General features: G+C 38.2%; 1 protein-coding gene across 1 annotated transcript in view; it reads left to right on the top strand.

The window, feature by feature from the left end:
• The window catches only part of Sbf2 (SET binding factor 2), a 396726-nt gene that overhangs the window by 249909 nt on the left and 127133 nt on the right, over positions 1–19684 (top strand). The window contains exon 17 of the mRNA XM_038328033.1: positions 14503–14571. Within this exon, the coding sequence (XP_038183961.1) occupies positions 14503–14571 (69 nt within the window). The remainder of the gene's footprint in view (positions 1–14502; positions 14572–19684) is intronic.

Below are 19684 nucleotides of genomic sequence, written 5' to 3'. Positions count from 1 at the left end.
GCCAGACATTCTGCAGGACACGGAGGAAGGTGACAGACAAACTGCCAATATAGGCATAACAGTCTTTCACATTTCCTGCTTCATGAAAAGTCTACAGATACTATGAGCCTATAGGCTGAAGATGGATGCTCTGACATTACAGAAGAACCTTTATCCAAACTAACCAAAAGGCAGAGAAAGAATATCCAAATTAACAAAGTCAGAAATGAAAAGAGGGGCATAACAGCAAATATGGAAGAAATCCAGAGAATCATTAGTTCCTATTGCAAAACCTGTACTCCACAAAATTGGAAAACTTAAGGAAATGGGCACATTTTTAGATAAGTATCACTTACCAATATTAAATCAAATCAGATAAACAAATTTAATAGACCTATAACTGCTAAAGAAATAGAAACAGTCATCAAAAGTCTCCCAACCAGAAAAAGCCCAGTGCCAGATGACTTCAGCGCAGAATTCTACAAGATTTTCAAAGAATAACTAATACTAATATACCTCAAACTGTTCCAAACAGTAGGAACAGAAAGAACATTGCCAAACTCTTTATGAAGCTACAGTTAACCCTAATACCCAAACCAAACAAAAGCATTACTAAGAAAGAATTAAAAAACAATTTCATCTATGAACATTGATGCAAAAATACTCAATAAAATACTGCTAAGCCAAATCTAAGATTACATTATAAAAATCATCCACCATGATCAAATCAGCTTCATCCCAGAGATGCAGGGATGGTTTAAAATATGAAAATCTGTCAGTGTAATCCACCATATAAACAAACTGGGGGGATCACATGATCATCTCCTTAAATGCTGGAAAAGCCTTCAATCCAGCACCCCTTCGTGATATAGGTCTTGGATAGATCAGGGATACAAGGAACATTCCTTACAGAATAAAGGCAGCATCAAACTAAATGTAGAGAAACTCAAAGCAATTGCACTAAAATCAGGAACAAGACAAAGTTTCCACTCCCTCCATATCTATTCAATATAGTTCTTGAGGTTTTAGCTAGAACAATTAAGACAACAAAAGGAGATCAAGGGGATACAAATTAGAAAAGTAAAACTCTCACTATTTACTGATGAAATGATAGTTTACATAAATGACCCCAAAAATTCTACCAAGGAACTTATACAACTCATAAACACCTTCAGTAATGTACCACGATACAAGAATAACTCAAAAAATGAGTATCCCTCCTTTACACAGATGATAAATGGTGTGAGAAAGAAATCAGAGAAACATCACCCTTCTCAATAGCCACAAATAACAAAATATTGTGGAATAACTTTTGTCAAACAAGTGGAAGACCAGTATGACAAGAACTCTAAATCTTTGAAAAAAGAAATTGAAGAAGACACCAAAAAAATGGAAAGATCTCCTATGCTCTTGGTTAGGTAGAATTAACATAGTAAAAATGGCAGTCTTATCAAAAGCAATCTACAGATTCAATGCAGTGTCCAGCAAAATTCTTCACAGACCTGAAAAGAACGGTACTCAACTTTATATGGAAAAGCAAAAAACCCAGAGCAGCCAAACCAGTCCTGTACAATAAAGGAACTTCTGGAGGCATCACAATTCTTGCCTTCAAACTCCACTACAGAGCTGTATTACTGAAAACAACGTATATAGTAGGAAGCTGCTTGTTTTTTTCCTGGCTTCTCAACCCCGAAATAACCACACAGAAACTGTATTAATTAAATCACTGCTTGGTGCATTAGCTCTAGCTTCTTATTGACTAACTCTTACATCTTAATTTAACCCATTTCTATTAATCTGTATATTACCACGTGGCTGTGGCTTTCCTGCAAGGTGCCAGCATGTCTGTTCTTGGTGGCAGCTACATGCCGTCTCTTGACACCGCCTTCTTTCTCCAAGTATTCAGTTTAGTTTTCCCCACCTATCTCTATTCTGCCCTGCTATAGGTCCAAAGCAGTTTCTTCATTAATCAGTGGTAATCACAGCATACAGAGGAGATTCCCACATCACCTCCTCTTTTCTATCTAAATAAAAAAGGTTTTAACTTCAACAGTATAAAATTACATAAAACAGATATCAAGCAAGAATTATAGTTTCAATATTTATCCTACTTCCAAAGTATGACCCCAGTATCAGAGACACTGAGAGAAACAATAAATGTGACTTCCTGAAACTGAGAAGCTTCTGTAAAGCAAAAGACTCAGTCAACAAGACAAAACAGCAGCCTACAGAATGGGAAAAGACATCGGACAGATGACTGATATCCAAAATATACAAAGAACTCAAGAAACTGGTCATCAAAAGAGCAAATAATCCAATAAAAAAAATAGTGTACAGACCTAAACAGAGTACTCTCAACAGAGGAATCTAAAATGGCTGAAAGACACTTAAGGAAATGCTCAACATCCTTAGCAATAAGAGAAATGCAAGTTAAAATAACTCTGGGATTTCATCTTATACCTGTAAGAGTGGCCAAGATAAAAAAAAAAAAAAACTATAATGAAAGCTTATGCTAGAGATGTTGTGGGGTAAAGGGAAAACTCCTCCATTGATGGTAGTTGTGCAAACTGGTACAGCCGCCTGGATATCAGTATGGTGATTTCTCAGAAAAAATAGGAAACCACCTTCGTCAAGACCCAGCAATACCACTTTTGGGTGTATACCCAAAGGATACTCTATCATACCACAAGGACGTGTGCTCAACTATGTTCAGAGCAGCATTATTTGTCATAGCCAGAACCTGGAAACAACCTAAATGCCCCTCAACCAAATAATGGATAAGGAAAATGTGGTACATTTACATAGTGAAGTACTACATAGCACAAAAAAAATGACATCTTGAAATCTGTGGGCACATGGATGGATCTTGAAAACATCTTATTGAGTGAGGTAACCCAGACACAGAAAGACAAATATCATATATACTCACTCATCAGTGGCTTTTAGAAAAAAAATAAAGCAAAGAAAAACCAGCCTATAATTCACAATCCCAGAGAACCAAGATAACGAAGAAGACCCTAAGAGAGACATACATGGCTCTAATCTACATGGAAAGTAGAAAAGGACAAGATCTCCTGAGTAAATTGGGATTATGGGAACCTTGGGAGAGGCCATAAAGGGTTGGGAGAGGAAAGGGGGCAATGGAAAAAAATAATATAGCTCAATGAAAACAATTAAAAAATGATAGACCTTGCTTTCATTTTGTCTTTCTTCTTTTTAAAATTAATTTTGAACTAGATGTGATGGTGCACAACTTTAATTCCAGCATCTGAGAGACAGAGACTGGTGACTCAATGTGTAGGGTTGTTTTTTTTAGTTTAGTTTTGTTTTTTAATAAACTACATAAAGTAATATAATACCTAATAGAAAATGGCAGCTCACAATCATCTGTAACTGTCCCATAGAATCCATTGTGCTCTTCTAGTGTGCAAACAAAAACAGCCACACACATTAAATAAACATTTAAAATGCAGTTTTTAAAAAATTTTAAAAATGGAGAGATTTGTCAGTGGATAAAGGCATTTTCCCAGCAAACCTTTTGTCCTGTTGATCCCTGGAACCTAAGTGAAGTTGGAAGGAGAGGGACTAATTTGTTCTCTGTCCTCCCTTTGACATGTATTCAGTGGCACACGTGCCAGTGTACCCATATGCAAACACACACACACACACACACACACAGACAATTTCTTTTTAAAGTGAAAAGCACATACTGGAAAACAATATTGCAAAATAAGTTTGATATAGGACTTAAACCCAAAACTAAACAATTCTTCCAACTCAGAAATAAAATCTTAGTCACTTTTTTTAATGAGTATGTTAAGAAGATGCTGCATCACAAGTGGTAAATAAGCACATTAAAGTATGTTCGCTATTTTTGGCCATTAAAGAAATATAAATTGTTGACTAAGTTTTCTGTCCTGCCCGGTTCCCGCAGTCATTAAGTCCCAAAGAAATTACACAGAGGTCTACATTAACTATAAACTGATTGGCCCACTAGCTCAAGCTTCTTATTAACTCTTATAACTTATATTAACCCATTATTCTTGTTTATGTTAGCCATATAGCTCGGTACAATTATTCAGTGCAGGCAGTCACATCTTGTTCTTCTGTGGCAGGCTCACAACTATAGAGGAACGGGCTTCCTTCTTCCCAGAATTTTCCTGTTCTCATTGACCCGCCTCTACTTCCTGTCTGGTTGTCCTGCCTATACTTCCTGCCTGACTACTGGCCAATCAGCATTTATTTAAAATATAATTGACAGAATACAGACCATGGTCCCACACCACTTCTCCCTCTTAAAAAAAAAAAAAAAAAAAAAAAAAAAAAAAAAAAAAAAAAAAACAAGAACATCCATAGTCCATTTTTGGGGAATGTAGGCGTAGTTTTCCAGGCTACTTCCTGCTGGTTGTGGGTGCTGATAATCTTATGGAGACCTAAAGAAAATTTAGAGTTATTATCAAGTCCTGACTGGAGTATCCTTTGAGGCTTGATCATCTCAGGCAGCATCTTGAATCTGTTCTGGATGTAGTACTCAATCATCTGGGCCATCTGTTCCTACTGGAGATTTCTCAGGTGGCCTTCCTTGATCAAACCTGATTTTTCTTAATGCAGAATGAATCCATAGCCTCTCGTTTCCTATGAAAACAAAAGCAAATTCTCTTCTCCAAAGTAACATTCCTTTTGACTTCAATTTTGAAGTCAAGGTATTTTAAAAATACCTATCTTGAGTTAATTCAACAGCATTTATAAACAAATATCTTTTAGCAGGTGTTTCTCCTTCCTCAGGATTCAAACAATTCAAAGGGAACATAACAACATACAGTGTCCAGACTGTGTATTTTTCATCTTTACATGGTTCTATTTTAACCTCTGTTTCTTCTATTTTTACTTTTAATTTTTGACTTTTTGAGACAGGTTCTCTGCATATCTTTGGTTGTTCTGGAATTCCCTCTGTAGACCAAGCTATCTTTGAACTCACAGAGATCCACCTGCCTCAGCCTCCCAAGTGCTAGGATTACAGGTGTGTGCCACCACACCTTGAATTCACAGAGATCTGTCTGCCTCTGCCTCCCAAACGTTGGGATTAAAGGCGTGTGCCACCACACCTTGAAGTACAGAGGTCTACCAGCCTCTGTATTCCAAATTTTGGGATTAAAGGTGTGTGCCACCACACCCAACTACTCTCTTTTTTTAAAGTTCCTTAACCTTTTTCGTTTCTCTCCCAAACCTGCATATATTTTTAGCACACTGTAAACCATTTAGAGGGTTTCTTCGTCTTTGAATCTCTCTTTACTGTATGTCTTTCTTTCTGACCATGCGAGTCTTTAATTTGCTAAACAGTATGGAGAGGATTAAAGCCATGGCTTTGACGGCTGGATCCAGCTTTCTGAGATTCCAGGCTCATGGTGGAGGTACCGGCTGTAGCCATGTTTATTGCCTTTTTTCCTGCTACAGCTGAAAAACAAAAAGCATATGATCAGCTTTTCATCAACACCATTTAAATGTTTCGTGGCAGGACCTCTTAAAAGAGCTGCAAGGTTTTACAGCTAAAGCTGAGACAGGAAGCCTCTATTAAATTAGTGCTTGCCTTTAGCAAGCAGAGCCCACCCAAGAAAGTGCTGCTATCAATAAGCCATGCTTTATTCTTTTTTGTCTAGAATTACTTCCCAAGCTCTGTCAGGCTTTATGTGGATACAATCATCCACACATTGGACACCATTCTGTTGACAGAGGTTTTCTGTCCTGCCCAGTTCCTGCAATCATTAAGTCCCAAAGAAATCACACAGAGGTCTACACTAACTATAAACTGATTGGCCCACTAGCTCAGGCCTTTTATTAATTCTTATAACTTATATTAACCCATTATTCTTGTTTATGTTAGCCATATAGCTCGGTACCTTATTCAGCAAGGCAGTCACATCTTGTTTCTTCTGTGGTGGGCTCACAACTGCAGAGGAATAGGCTTCCTTCTTCCCAGAATTCTCTTGTTCTCATTGACCCGCCTCTACTTCCTGTCTGGTTGTCCTGCCTATACTTCCTGCCTGGCTACTGGCCAATCAGCATTTATTTAAAATATAATTGACAGAATACAGACCATGGTCCCACACCAATAAATTGTTTAGCTTGCAGAGAAACCTCTGTGCACCTATTAAAGATACCATAAATACATACTAAGTTCTGACAAAGTTATAAAATGATAGAGCCAGTTTGGAAACCAGTTTAATAATTTCTTATAAAGTCGAACATTTGCCATGTAATCTGGCCATTCCATTTCCAATTTACTCTGAGGAATTGATGTTAACATAAAATCCAGTACATGAGTGTTTGAGGCATCTCTCTTCATAATTGTCCAAACCTGGAAACTCCTGTCTCCTTCAGTAGATGAATGCTGCTGCTACGGGATATTATTTAGCAATTAAAATGAACTATTGAACACTGTCATATCGGTGAATTTCACAGATGCTGTTCTGAGTGAAGGAAGCTGTTTTCAACAGGTTGTAGATTATACAACTCCGTTTAGACAACCTCTTCAACAAACAGAATGGAGCTGTTAGTTATCTAGGAGTAGTGGTAGGCCCAAAAGAAGACTATGATGAGACAGCAGCAGCAGATTTGGGGGCTGAAGGAACTATCCTATGTCTATCTCTGATAAGTGTTATCCTGTGTCTATCTCTGATAGTGTTATTCTCTGTCTATCTCTGATAGTGTTATCCTGTGTCTGTCTCTGATAGTGTTATCCTGTGTCTGTCTCTGATAGAGGGTATGGTTGCGTGGGTCTCTACATGCACTAAAAGACAATTATTTAACCAAAACAAATAAAGAAACAAAATAATATCACAGTATGTTGTTTCAAAATAAAACATAATTTTAATAGAATTTTCCTAAAACTTTGATTTTCTATCCAACATTTTTTAACTTTTTTTAAAACTTGATTCTTGTGAGTTGTAGATAGTAAACTTTTTTAACCGATTTCTATAACAGATTTAGTATTTTATCCTTGGTGTAATGAAATTTCATCAAGACACATTTTAGGGCAAGTCTTTTCTTCTGCATAATACTCACTGAGTTCATTGTATCTCATCACTGATTTTGCCCCCTTTACGTTCTCCCACCTATTTTCTCTTTTCACTGTTTCTAGACTCTTCCGAGGTATGTTTTAGAAGTTTTATTTCATTATCTATATTTCTAATTTTTAATTACTCCATATAGAAATAAAAGACTGTCATAAGAAAATAGACATAGATAATAGGTTTTCTATATCCTGATAATAGGTTTCTCTGCCAATGTAGCAAGCTAGATCAAGCCAAATTAATAAAGTGAAAGAGCAATTATGGTTGAGCAAAACAACTCCCTAGTGAGTTCTTCAACCACCAGAGATTTAGGGAGGAGAAGCCATGCACCTAATGAAAGCAGGGCACTTATGTACCCTGTAGGGGAGTGGGTAATGACAAGTATTATTCTCCAAAGTGGCAGGTGTCCCGAGCTAGGCAGCAGGCAGGTTGGAGACCACGGTGGGCCCGAGGAAAACTGTTTGCAATAGAAGCTTAATGTTAGAACTGACAATAGTAGAGAACAGCTTAATATATTTTAAAGCAGGATTGGATTAAATATACTGTATTTTTGTAAGAAACTTGAGAGTACATACCAATTTCAAACATGAGACTTACTGCTTTCTTAGTCTGGAATGAGATATAATGGACAGACAATTATAATGTTTAACAGCAAACATACATGAATTTACACCCAATTGAATTTAAGTTTTATACACAGAGTTAAAGCTAACATCACATGTGCGCGCGCGCACACACACACACACACACACACATTAAACAGGAGTTGGGTGAAGACGATGCTTTTGGTGGGCCCTACCAAAGACGTGTCACTGCGTAAAAGCACACATGTAACAGAGCCAATAAGAGAATTTAGAGACAAAAGCATGAGTAAATCAGGACTAGGCCTGGAATACCTCAGTAAAGATGGCAGTACTTAGTAGTTACCTGACCTGGCCCTCAGTTAAGATGGCGGCAAAATCGCCTGACCTCAGTTAAGATGGCAGTGAGGTCACTTGACCTTAGTCAAAATGGCAGCAGTCACATGTTGTAGGTAGAAACCACACTTTTTTGAGTTGTGGGAGTTTTAAATAAAATAACAAGAGAGACATAGAGGCCATGTAGAACATACATTTAAAACAGAATTGCATCCAGGTGGCCACACCATTTACACTTTTTTTATACATGAAGTAGAGAGGAAAATTGCTTACCACAATGAGCCTCCATGTCGCCTAGCCACTGTGGCAGGGAGCAAAGGCTGGAACTGGAAACAGCTGCCTCACAGATCTGACTAATCTTGTTGGTTTCTGTGGGCCAATGGTAGTGGTGGCAGGGATAGAATAGAAGGAATGGAAGCAAGAGAGAAAAATAGCATTTACAGATGGTTGGGGAAGGGGCTGCCCAGCAAAAGGAAAAGCAGATAGGTGTGAGAGGCCAGCAGCAGGACACTGGCAGTCCTCATTGGTGGTATCTGATAATTTTTGAGGATTTATTTCCATAACTGCAAATGTGAAAACAACAAAAACAGTGCAAACCTCAAAGCCTAGCAGGGGGACATCTCCCCTTTGCAGGTGGAGGTTGGTAATTGAGCCTGGCTGACTTCCAGTCTATTGGCTTGGGAGTCAGAGGCTAGAGGCCAGGCCGCCCTGGGCAGTCTCTGTCAGTGGGGACCACTTACAGAGCTGTTCAAAAGAAAGAATAAAAAAAACAATAAAACAAGAACAAAAAATCTGAGGGATCCCAGGCCCCAAAACGAACACACCACTCACTGAGTGCAGTGCTAGGGGAGCCAAAAGGCTGGAAAGGCAGGAGAACCACCCCAGGTGGTCTGATCACGTTTTTAGCTATGGGCAGCAACCATAGGTGAATGTCAGTGAAAGCTGACTTGAGAAGGGAACCTTACCATTTGCAGCGATTGTCTGAGCCTGGGTTCCCATGTGTCCTCAGCCATCCCACCTGCAGGTGGGAGGGAACATGGAGAGAGCCTGGAGGAGTTACACACTAGTGTTATTCTCTGAAGTGACAGATGTCCCGAGTAAGGCAGCAGGTGGGTAGGAGAATGGCAGACCAGAGGCCCCAGTGGGTTGGCCGGCAATCCCACGGAGGGCCAAAAGCAAGCCATGAGGTGCATGTGGTCCCAGGCAGGAGGGAGACTGTGGTGGGTGACAGACAGTTATACCATGCAGACAGAGTTTGGGTATAGAGTTTGTTTAGTGGGTTAGGAAAAGAGAAGGAGAGTGGAGAGAGAGCAACAGCCACCTCTAAAGAAGAGGGACGGGAAGAAAGAGAGAGCCTGCATGCTGGAGGAAACAGAAGATCTGGTGGAAGGGGGAGTGGGCGGGGCTTGTCTGTTAAGGGGATAGGGTACCCACATCAGCGATCATAACACGTCCACCACAAGCTGGTTTTGTGCCCAAGTATCGTCAAAAACTGAGTACTTTAGGTGGGGACTTGGGCTGCTGGCAACTTCAGGGGAGGAATTGTTGACTGAGTTTTCTGTCCTGCCTGGTTCCCACGGTCATTAAGTCCCAAAGAAATCACACAATGGTCTACATTAACTGTAAACTGATTGGCTCATTAGCTCAGGCTTCTTATTAACTCTTATAGCTTATATTAGCCCATTATTCTTTTCTATGTTAGCCACGTGGTTTGGTACCTTTTTTGGTGAGGCAGATCAGGACAGCAGACCAAGCTTTCCTCTTCCCAGAATTCTCCTGTTCTCATTTCCCACCTCTACTTCCTGTCTGGTTTCCCACCTATACTACCTGCCTGGCTACTGACTAATCAGTTTTATTACAATACAATTGACAGACTGCAAACCATTGTCCCACACCAAGAATTCAGAACTGAGCTTTTTGGCACCTTAGTTGGAGATTCTTGGAGAGGGGGAAGGAGAGGGAGAGGACTTTCTGGATCAACTTAAAGTGAGCTGGAGGTTCCATCCAAACTCTAGCTTCTAACTGTTCATTTGCATTTTAATTAAGTTTTAATTTTCAATTACTGCTTCATAGGTCTGATGTAATTTCAAACTCTCTTGATCAGATTTGTAATTTACTGGAATGTTTCTTCTACCTGGATTGTATGTGTTCTCAGATGCCATTTCTATATTCAGTTCAATAACTGATTGCATTTGAGAAACAAGAGACTACAAAAACACAAATTTAAAACAGAAATTACTGAAATAAGATCACTTACATTCAAGTCTTATTTGTTCCATTTGTAGCTGTGTAAATCTCAGCAAGTAATTTACTCTTTAGAGGTTCCATTCCTCATCGACAAAGTGGGCACAATTACAGCATATATCGAAAGAAATACCGTATTAATGAAGTTAGTTTAGAAATAGACTATATGTGATACCTAGTTACACTCACTAGATGTTAGTTATCACCTTTGCTAGGTGTAGTATTCTATTTTCCAGGTAACTAAAATCAAAACAGACTTGACCCATTCACTGAAAAAACTTAAGACCTGATATTTTGTCAAGCCTAGCACTTATCTTCGGTCTCTAATGAGTATCAGAGTACACATAAGTATATGTACCATTTAAATCTGTGATACATCCTCTATGGTTTTATAAGTTTATTTAGCACTAAATATAATGAAGGTTCAATGAGATAGCTCAGAAGATAAAGCTGCCAGCCACTCAAGCCTGTAGACCTGGGTGCTATTTTTGGATGCCACATAAACATAGGTGAGAACCAACTCCATACCTCACATTCTCATCATAGTGCACATGATACTCACATGCATCATTTAAATTAGTATGTGCATAATGCTGAAACTATAGTAAAATGAATTTTTCTGTTTTTTTTCTTAGCATTGTATTTTAAGGGCTGTAAGAATAGGTATGTAGAAGTGCTACAGGGTCGAGGGTGAGGCATGAAATGACAAAACAAATAATCAGTCCTTTCCCTAGGGCTGTTATTATATTAGGAGTGAGTATAGTGTGCAATAGATGTGAATAAAGATGACTCCATAGAACTACAGCTCATAGCAGGGAAGCTACAGTGGTCACGTTGTTGTTGACATGGTTCACATCACCTCATAATTCTACCATGGCAAATTTAAAGGCCTGGCAGGAGACTCTGGTTATTGTTCCATAATAGTCAGAACTAAGATTTCTGAACAGGAGACTGTTACACAATAAAGAGGTGTTTTTGTTTTTAGTTCCTGTGTTAAAGATGCAGATGTTTTCAATACTTTGAACAATTCATAGCTATCATTTTTTTATTTTTCTGGAGCTACCTAGTCTCAGTTCTGTAGTTAGTTCCGTTAATATACGGTACTTTTGACTCTCATTTTAAAAAAATGTTTGAATCTAACAATTCTGAGAAATCCAAAGTTTTGTGAATCAGGAATGTTGGCTAAAACAGTTCAAAGGTATGCAGGTTAGAAATATTAAGTATTTAAGGATAAATGGGAATTAAGATTGCAGGGTTTATTCTCCAACTATAGCAGGAAAATTAAAGGTAAATTACATAGCAAAGTTGAGAATATGGCATGTATAAGAATTCTAGTCCTTGCAAGTTTGTAAGTTGCCTGGTATGTTTATAACTACAATACTGTAGCCAAAGCACAGGAGACTCCAGAATGTGTATTTATAAACTGATTCCCCAATAGATAACTGCACTATTCTGGAATGCAGTTGCTATGTCAATAGCTGTAGTCTTATTGTTTTAGAATTTTTTCCATCTTTCAACCTAATTAATGTCTCTAACGTGATTTGCAAAGAATTTCATATTTATATTTTGCAATCAGAGTTTGACTGGCACACAGCTTTTAGACATTCACTACAATGTGTAAACATTTTGTAAAATAATAAATAGCTCTTTCTAATCTAAATGTTTTATGACTGCTGAGTTCCTGCTAATTGGTCAAAGATTGAAATGCCCCCTTTCTCTAATTTTTAATTTGTGGGAAATTTTTATAAATGAGTATGTAGAGCTTCATATCACAGCTGTTGTCATTTAAAGTTTGGACAGCATCATTACAAATGAAGCCCTGCTGTGAAATCAAAGTCAAAAAGCATCTTGGCATCCCAACCATTTCCTTGGGAGAAGATTACAGCTCAAGTCTGTTGAACTTTATTGCCTTGGGCCTCATGACAGTCTTCAGAAACATGCAAGGCATTTCTGTTAAAGAAATTCAGATGTGCTGGGACATAGATGACATTCTTGAGCACAGCAGTATCCTAAGAGGATAAAGAATAGTCAAGAGGGAAAAGATAAACAGTTTTTGCTGTTATTTTATAAGATTTATGGGAATGATGGAGGCCATTAGTGATACCATGTAGGAAAAAGTATAGGGTTTTTCTCTGTGGCCTAACTATATTTTAAAATAAAAATCTACATGGCTCCAACACAATGACTTAGCTTCAGAGTCATCTTCCTGTTTGTGTGGGGTGGGTGCTACGGTTCAAGGCCTTATGAGTACAAGGAAGCACTGAAATTCAGTTGATTTTATTATTCTCATTGATTGTTTCTCTTCTCCTCCCCTCCTGTCGCCCAACATGTGTGTGCCTAAAGGGGAGACATTACTAAAATAGTTCCAAGAATTACCTCCTTTATAGCTAAAACTATAACCTAAAGCCACAGATCTATCATTCCAATTTAATATCTATACAACCAATATCCAGAGTCCAGCCCAGATCCTCACAGAGAGCATAAAACAACATGGCAACCCTCTTGTCTTTTTTATTTCATGATATATATGTATGTGTATATGTATTTTCTATATACATGTGTGTGTGTGTGTGTGTGTGTGTGTGTGTATAAAGAGAACATGTGGTATTTGTTTTTCTGAGTCTGTGCTACCTTAGTTAATATTTTTCAGTTCCATCTGTTATCTTGGAATTTTCACAATTTTATTTTTCTTCATGACCAAATAAAATGCTTACATTACCTGTTCATCAGTCATGAACATTTTAAGCTAATTCCTTTTCCTTACAGTTGAGAATAGAGTAGCAATAAACACAGGTTTTACAAGTATCTGTGGTAAGGTACGGAATACTTTGAGTAAAAGCCTAGGAGTTGTTAAGTGTACTAGGTATTGATGGTAGTTCCATTTTTTTGTTTTGTTTTAAGAAAGTTACACTGACTTCCATGTGGTTTTGCTGGTTTACCTTCCAACAAGCAGTGAACAATGGCTCCTCTCCGCCCTCATACTTTCCAGCTTTTGTTATTAACTTGGTAATAGCCATTCTAACTGGGACGAAATGGAGTCTCAAAGTTATCATTTGCATTTCCCTTCTGTCTATGAATGTTGAATGCTTTTTAAAAATACTTCATTTTAGAGTTGTTGGGTGTTTTTAAAAATTTATTTATTTATGTGTTTTATCTGATGAAGAGGGCATTTGATCCCATGGGACTACAATTATAGGCAATTGGTAAGTCTCATGTGGGTGCTGGGAATTGAACTCAGAACCTCTGGAAAAGCAGTCAGTGCTCTTAAGCACCAAGCCATTTCTCTAGCTCCAAAATGTATTTTCTAACCTTCCATTTTTCTTCTTTTGTAAACTGTTCTGATCTTTGCTCTGTTTATGGATTGAGAGTTTGATTTGGGTGTTTTGATTTTTACAGTTTACTATACAATCTAGATATAAATCTTCTGTCTAAAATAGAACTGAAAAAAGTTTCTGCTGCCCTATGGACCATCTGTTCATTCTGCTGATAATTTCCTTTCCATGCAGTAGCCCTGGAGGTCAGAAGAGGGCATTGAATTCCCTAGAACCAGAATTACAGATAGAGTATGGGTGCTGGGAAGCAAATCCAGGTCTATTAACTACTGAACTATCTCTCCAATCCCAGTTCTCAATTCTTGTCTTGACCTTTTTTGTTCCTATCAAGATGTAAATAAGATAGAACATATAGTAATTACAGATACATACATACAGATATTTTATATGTGTCCTCTGTTTTCAAATCCAATATAGTAGTTGTTTTACTTTTTTAAAAAACTACCACACTTTTCCTCAGCAGCTGTACATTTTATCTTTCTAGTAAGAGTTTTGATTCTGATCCCTAACCATGCAGTGAGCTTCAGCTTTTGATATAACACTGAGAAAGAAAATGGTACCTCTAATCAATTGTAAAGTGCTCACCAATGTGAAAGGTAGTAAAGCATGTGGGAAAAAATATCTTTGACTCAGTGAAATATATTGGGTATACTGAAAATTCCCTCTGAAATTTTCTGATTTATTAAAACACATTTTAACACAGATTCTAAAAGTAAAATAGCTGTTCATCAGTAAAACATAAAAGCCATATCCTTCCCAATGTGTTTATACTTTGTTTCTAAGTGAATGTGCTTCAAGGACAATATTTTTTCCTGGACTTACCCAGCTATGCCTTACTAACAACCTGGAATAAAATGAAAAGTTTCACAGGACAGTGGCAATAGAGCCCAAACCTGCTATGTCTTATACTTTTGATTCTGATAAAGATTCTAATGTTCATTTGCCCTTGTTTTATTTAAGGATTGTTCAAGTTTAGAAGAATATAACATTGCTGCAGCACTACTCCCTCTGACCAGTGCTTTCTATAGGGTAAGTTTGCTTGGTACATACATAAACTTGTTATGATTTGCATATGTGTGTTTTGTTTAATTTCTCATGGCATTTTGTGAGTCTGTCCCTTATTATACTAAGGATTTATGGGTAAGTTCACCCTGCCACAAAACTGAGTCTCATGAGATTAGGACATTATTAACATACACTTAATGAATGAATGACATCCATGGAGACAACATAGAATTTACAGTCACTATCTGCTGTGTCCTGCAGAATGTCTCGCAGACTCTTTCATGAGTCAGGAACCCCAAAGAATCATCTCACATTTAGGCAAGTTGAGCAGTCCTCTCTCTGTGGGTTCTTTGTGTCCAGTTTCTGCAACAGTCCAGGCAAGAGCAGTTTCTTGTGCAAATTGCTATCAAACTCCATAAAGATCCTCTTCGATGCCCATCATCTTCTTTGAAGTAGATTGGTGCTGCCAGGAGCAGACGTGTCTCATTGTCATGAAAAATCCTAAGTTATTAAAACATTTAAAATGCCATATTCTGTAGTCTTTGGAAGATATGAAGTATGCCTAACTGAAATATATCTCTATATATCTAGAAAATCTAACTAACATGACTATAAGCTTTACTATTATCGATGATTATCCATTAACAACCTATATTTCCTAATTATACATTTTTAAATGAACTACACAATCACAATACCTTAATCATTATTAGAAATACATATACATATAACAAAATTGACCTTAAATTTAAATCACTAAAGCAAAATCCATATCAATGCAAATTATTCATATCTATATCATATCTCCCTTTAAATGTAAAAGAACATTTATAAACAATATTTGGGAATATGGGCGCAGTTATTTCTCTAAAAACTGCTTCCTGCTGAATGGGGGCGCTGTTAATCAGATCTTTCATGGTGTAACCTGTGTACTAGGTTCATCTCAGTCGGCAGTTGAGCAAAGTAATTTTTTGAGGGTGTTCATAGCAACCTTTTAGGAGGTCGTGGTCTATCATACCATATTGGGATAGAAGCAATCCAATGGGTCTCATTTTCTGTAAAAATAAAAGAAGAACCTCTTTTCCAAAGTATCATATCCTTAGATACAAATTCTGAAGTCAAGGTATTTTCAAAATATCTTTCTTGGATTAGTTCAGCAGCATTTATAAACAAATATCTTTTAGCATCTGTTGCTTCTTCCTCAGCATTCAAACAATTCAAAGAGAGCATAATAGCATATAGTATCAAGTGTATTTTCCATCTTTGTGCGGCTTTATTTTAACCTCTATTTCGTTTATTTTTACTTTTATTTTTTGAGACAGGTTCTCTGTATATCTTTGTCCTGGAATAACTCTGTAGACCAGGCTGTCCTTGAACTCAGAGGTCTATTTGCCTCAGCCTCCCCAGTGCGGGGATTAAAGGTGTGTACTACAACACGTTGAACTCACAGAGAGATCCGTCTGTCCCTGCTTCCCAGGCATTGGGATTAAAGGTGTGTGCTACCACACCTTGAAGTCACAGAGGTCAATCTACCTCTGCCTCCCAAGTGTTGGGATTAAAGGTGTGTACTACCACACCCAACAACTTTCTATCTTCCTTTTTTACTTTAAGAACTTTAACTTTTAGCCTGCATATATTTTTAACACACTATAACCATTTAGACATTTTCTTCAACTTTGAATCTTTCTTTTACTGTATATCTCTCTTTTAGTGACCACATGAGTCTTTAGTTTACCAAACAACATCAGTAGGACTAAAGCCGTGACTTTGATAGCTAGATCCAGCCCATTCCTTAGTTTTCTGCGATTTCGGCCTTGTGGCTGAGATATCGGCCAGAGCCATGTTCATTGCCATAATTCTACAGTGTTTCAAGGTCCCTGCAACAGTGTTAAACAACAATCAAAAGCTCCATAGTCAGGACCGCCTGCTTGAAAGAGTCAGAGTTTGCCCTGGCAGGACGGCCCAGAAAGCCAGCATTTTACAACAGCACAACCTTCTTCCTGCTACAGCTGAAAACTGAAAAACACATGTTCAGATCCGAGAAATTGCTGCTACCAAGAAGCCATGCTTTATTCTTTCCCAAGCTTTCTCAGGCTTTCTGTGGATTCAGCCATCCACGTGGGCGCCATTCTGTAGTGATGAGCGGCAGGGCAGGCCTGCTTTTCGCCCTGCCCTGCTCCTGGCTGCCGGCTAGCTTGTGCCCCAAAATAACATCACACAAACTGTATTCTTTTAAAACACTGCCTGGCCCATTATTTTCAGCCTCTTACTCACATCTTGACTAACCCATATCTAATAATCTGTGTAACACCACAAGCGGTGTCTTACCGGGAAAGATTCAGCATGTCTGTCCTGGTGGCTGGCTCCATCGCATCACTCTCCTTGAGGAGAGGCACGGCAGTCTCACTTAGGAGAGGCGTGGCATCTGACTGAGCCATCTACCTCACTTCCTTCTTCCTGTTCTGTCTACTCCACCCATCTGAGGGCTGGCCAAGGCAGTTTCTTTATTAAAACAGAAGACCCTCCCACATCACCCATATTTCTTCTATGCTTTGCCACATGGCTTTGGTACCTTTTCTCATTATGGCATGCTCGTCTTGCTTCTCTCTGCATCTGCTTGTGATTCTCTCACTCTGCCCTTCTTCCCAGCATTCTCTGTTTGAGTCTCCCTCTACCTTTATCCTGTCCAGCAATTGGCCAGTCAGCTTCTTTACTAAACCAGTCACAGCAACATATATTCACACAGTGTAAAGGAATAGTCCACATCCAGAAGCCGAGAAAGAAGCCACTCCTACTGCAGTGTCCCTTAGCATCTTTATTAATAATCCTTAATATTCCCATTGTCAAAGGAAAGATATTTAGAAGACCCATTTCCAGGGCCCCAAAGCAGGGCTAAGAGATGGTTTTAGGAGGAAGAGTGCACAGTGGTCAAGGAAGGTGAATCACACAGATTGTTGGATATTTTCTCAGTATGCAATTTGGGGAATTATTTCTAGTGCATAACATTTTTAATGCAGGAAGTAGACGTAAATTGCTTTATCCTGGCCACAAACTGAAGTGAGCCAGAATATTTCACAGCCGTTGTAAACTCTTGGGATTTTCTCACCACTGCCTTATGGAATAGACTCAACTGATTTATATTTTTGAAATTTAACTTTTATAAGTTCTTTCAATTTTTTATACAGCATCTATGTTCATATTCACCCCTCAATTCTTCCTGGATCCACCCAACTTTGTGACCTTCTAAAGAGCAAAACAAATTTTCTACTGCCCAAATGTCCTTGGATGTGTGGTCTTTTACTGGAGCATGGTCTCCTTACCAGGGCCTACATTCTTAAGAGAAATTGTCTCTCCCTCTTCCTGCAGTTAACATTTGTCAATTACTTCATGACTAGGGATAGGGTTTTGTGCCCAACTTTATTTTCATGCTGGGATTTGGACTGGTTTGGCTTTGCACAGGTCTGTGCCTGCTCTCACAACTGCTATGAGTTCAACAGCCTTGCTGTGTCCAAAAAGCACTGCTTTTCTTGTAGTCATCCACTGCCTCTGGCTCTCTGATTATTTTTGCCCCCTTTGCCACAATGATTCCTGAGTCTTGGGGTGGTGCTGTATATATGCAGTCTCTTATTTTCTGCACCTTGACTAGTAATGACCATCTCCTGCAAGAAGCTTCTCAGATGAGGATTGAGAGATGCATTGATTTATGAGTACAATAATAAGTCATTAGGAGTCTGTTTAATACTGTGTCCATTTAGTAGAATTATGGTAGCAGATTCTCCCCATGGCCTTTGACTTGTCCATCCACAGGGCTTCAGTCCTGTAATGTTGCTAGTTATGGATTTCATCTTGTGGCACACTAATTTCAATCAAAAAGTAGTTATTTCCTATTTTAAAATAGTTGTATAAGTTCTTTTTTTTTTTTTACTTGATGTAATAAAACTTTATTGGGGGCTAGAGAGATGGCTCAGCAGTTAAGACCACTGGGTAGTCTTCCATAGGACTTAGGTTCAATTTCTAGTACCCACACGGTGGCTCACAACTGTCTATAACTTCAGTCCTTGGGGATCTGACACCCCCCCACACACAGAGATGCATGCAAAGCAAAATACCAATGCACATAAAATAGAAAGAAAGTAATCATTTTTTAAAAATTTACACCTAAAAAAACTTTATCAAGCCATCTCAACATATAAAATTACTATACTAGGCAATGTATGAAGCTGTGCCATTGATAGTATGTTAGCCTGGCCTTAAGAAACTTAACTTGATAGTCTGGCTAATATAACAGTGATTTTAAAGAAAAATTAGTCTCATCCACAATGCGACCAAACCGTTGGCATTTTCTCAAATAAATGTAGCATATATACCTGTTTAGAAAATTGAAGTGGGGGGGGGGGAGCTTGTGAATTAGCTCAATTATAAAGGCAGTTGCCACCAAGTCTAATGACCTGAGTCCAGTCCCTGGCACCTACATGATAAAAAGACAGAGCCAACAATTGTCATTTGACCTCAATACACACAGCCTTACACACATGTACAGACACACATGCACACACACCAACCAATAAATAAATTTTAAAATAATTTAAATAAAGTTCAAATGTTATAGAAAAGTATAAAATCTCTTTTTTCCAGTTTCATGCTATTCTCCAGTTGCTTTCCTACAGAGGAATGCCATTATTGACAGCACATATTGGTAGTTTATTAGTCCTTTTTCTCATTTTTTTTCATTAAAAGCATAGGAACAGAGATGGGCTCATCACTTTGTAATCTCCAATGCAGAAGCCATAATGGTTTTATTTAGTTGTGAGTTGTATATTCTTTTAGAATGTATAAGCCAAAATAAAAAATTTAGCAGGAAATTAAAGAACTGTAAAATTATGCAGAAATACACCTACGACTGGCATGGCACACAGACCTCTCTGGTGTACACTGGGGATGTCCCTCTTCTCATGTGTCAGGTGAAGGGTTGACTCCATCAGTGAGCTTTCCTGCTGTCTCTGATACAGCACAGTGTGTCTCTGTGCCCTGATTTAATTTGATATGTTTATAAATGGCAATGTTTTATTAGCATAAATAAGTTATCTATCATTTTGTGTCTTGTGATTGTGCAGTACAGATGGTGATTGTTATCCTA

The sequence above is a fragment of the Arvicola amphibius genome, chromosome 1 (assembly GCF_903992535.2).
Source record: "Arvicola amphibius chromosome 1, mArvAmp1.2, whole genome shotgun sequence".
NCBI lineage: Eukaryota > Metazoa > Chordata > Mammalia > Rodentia > Cricetidae > Arvicola > Arvicola amphibius.
This window is presented reverse-complemented; position numbering and strand designations above follow the sequence as displayed.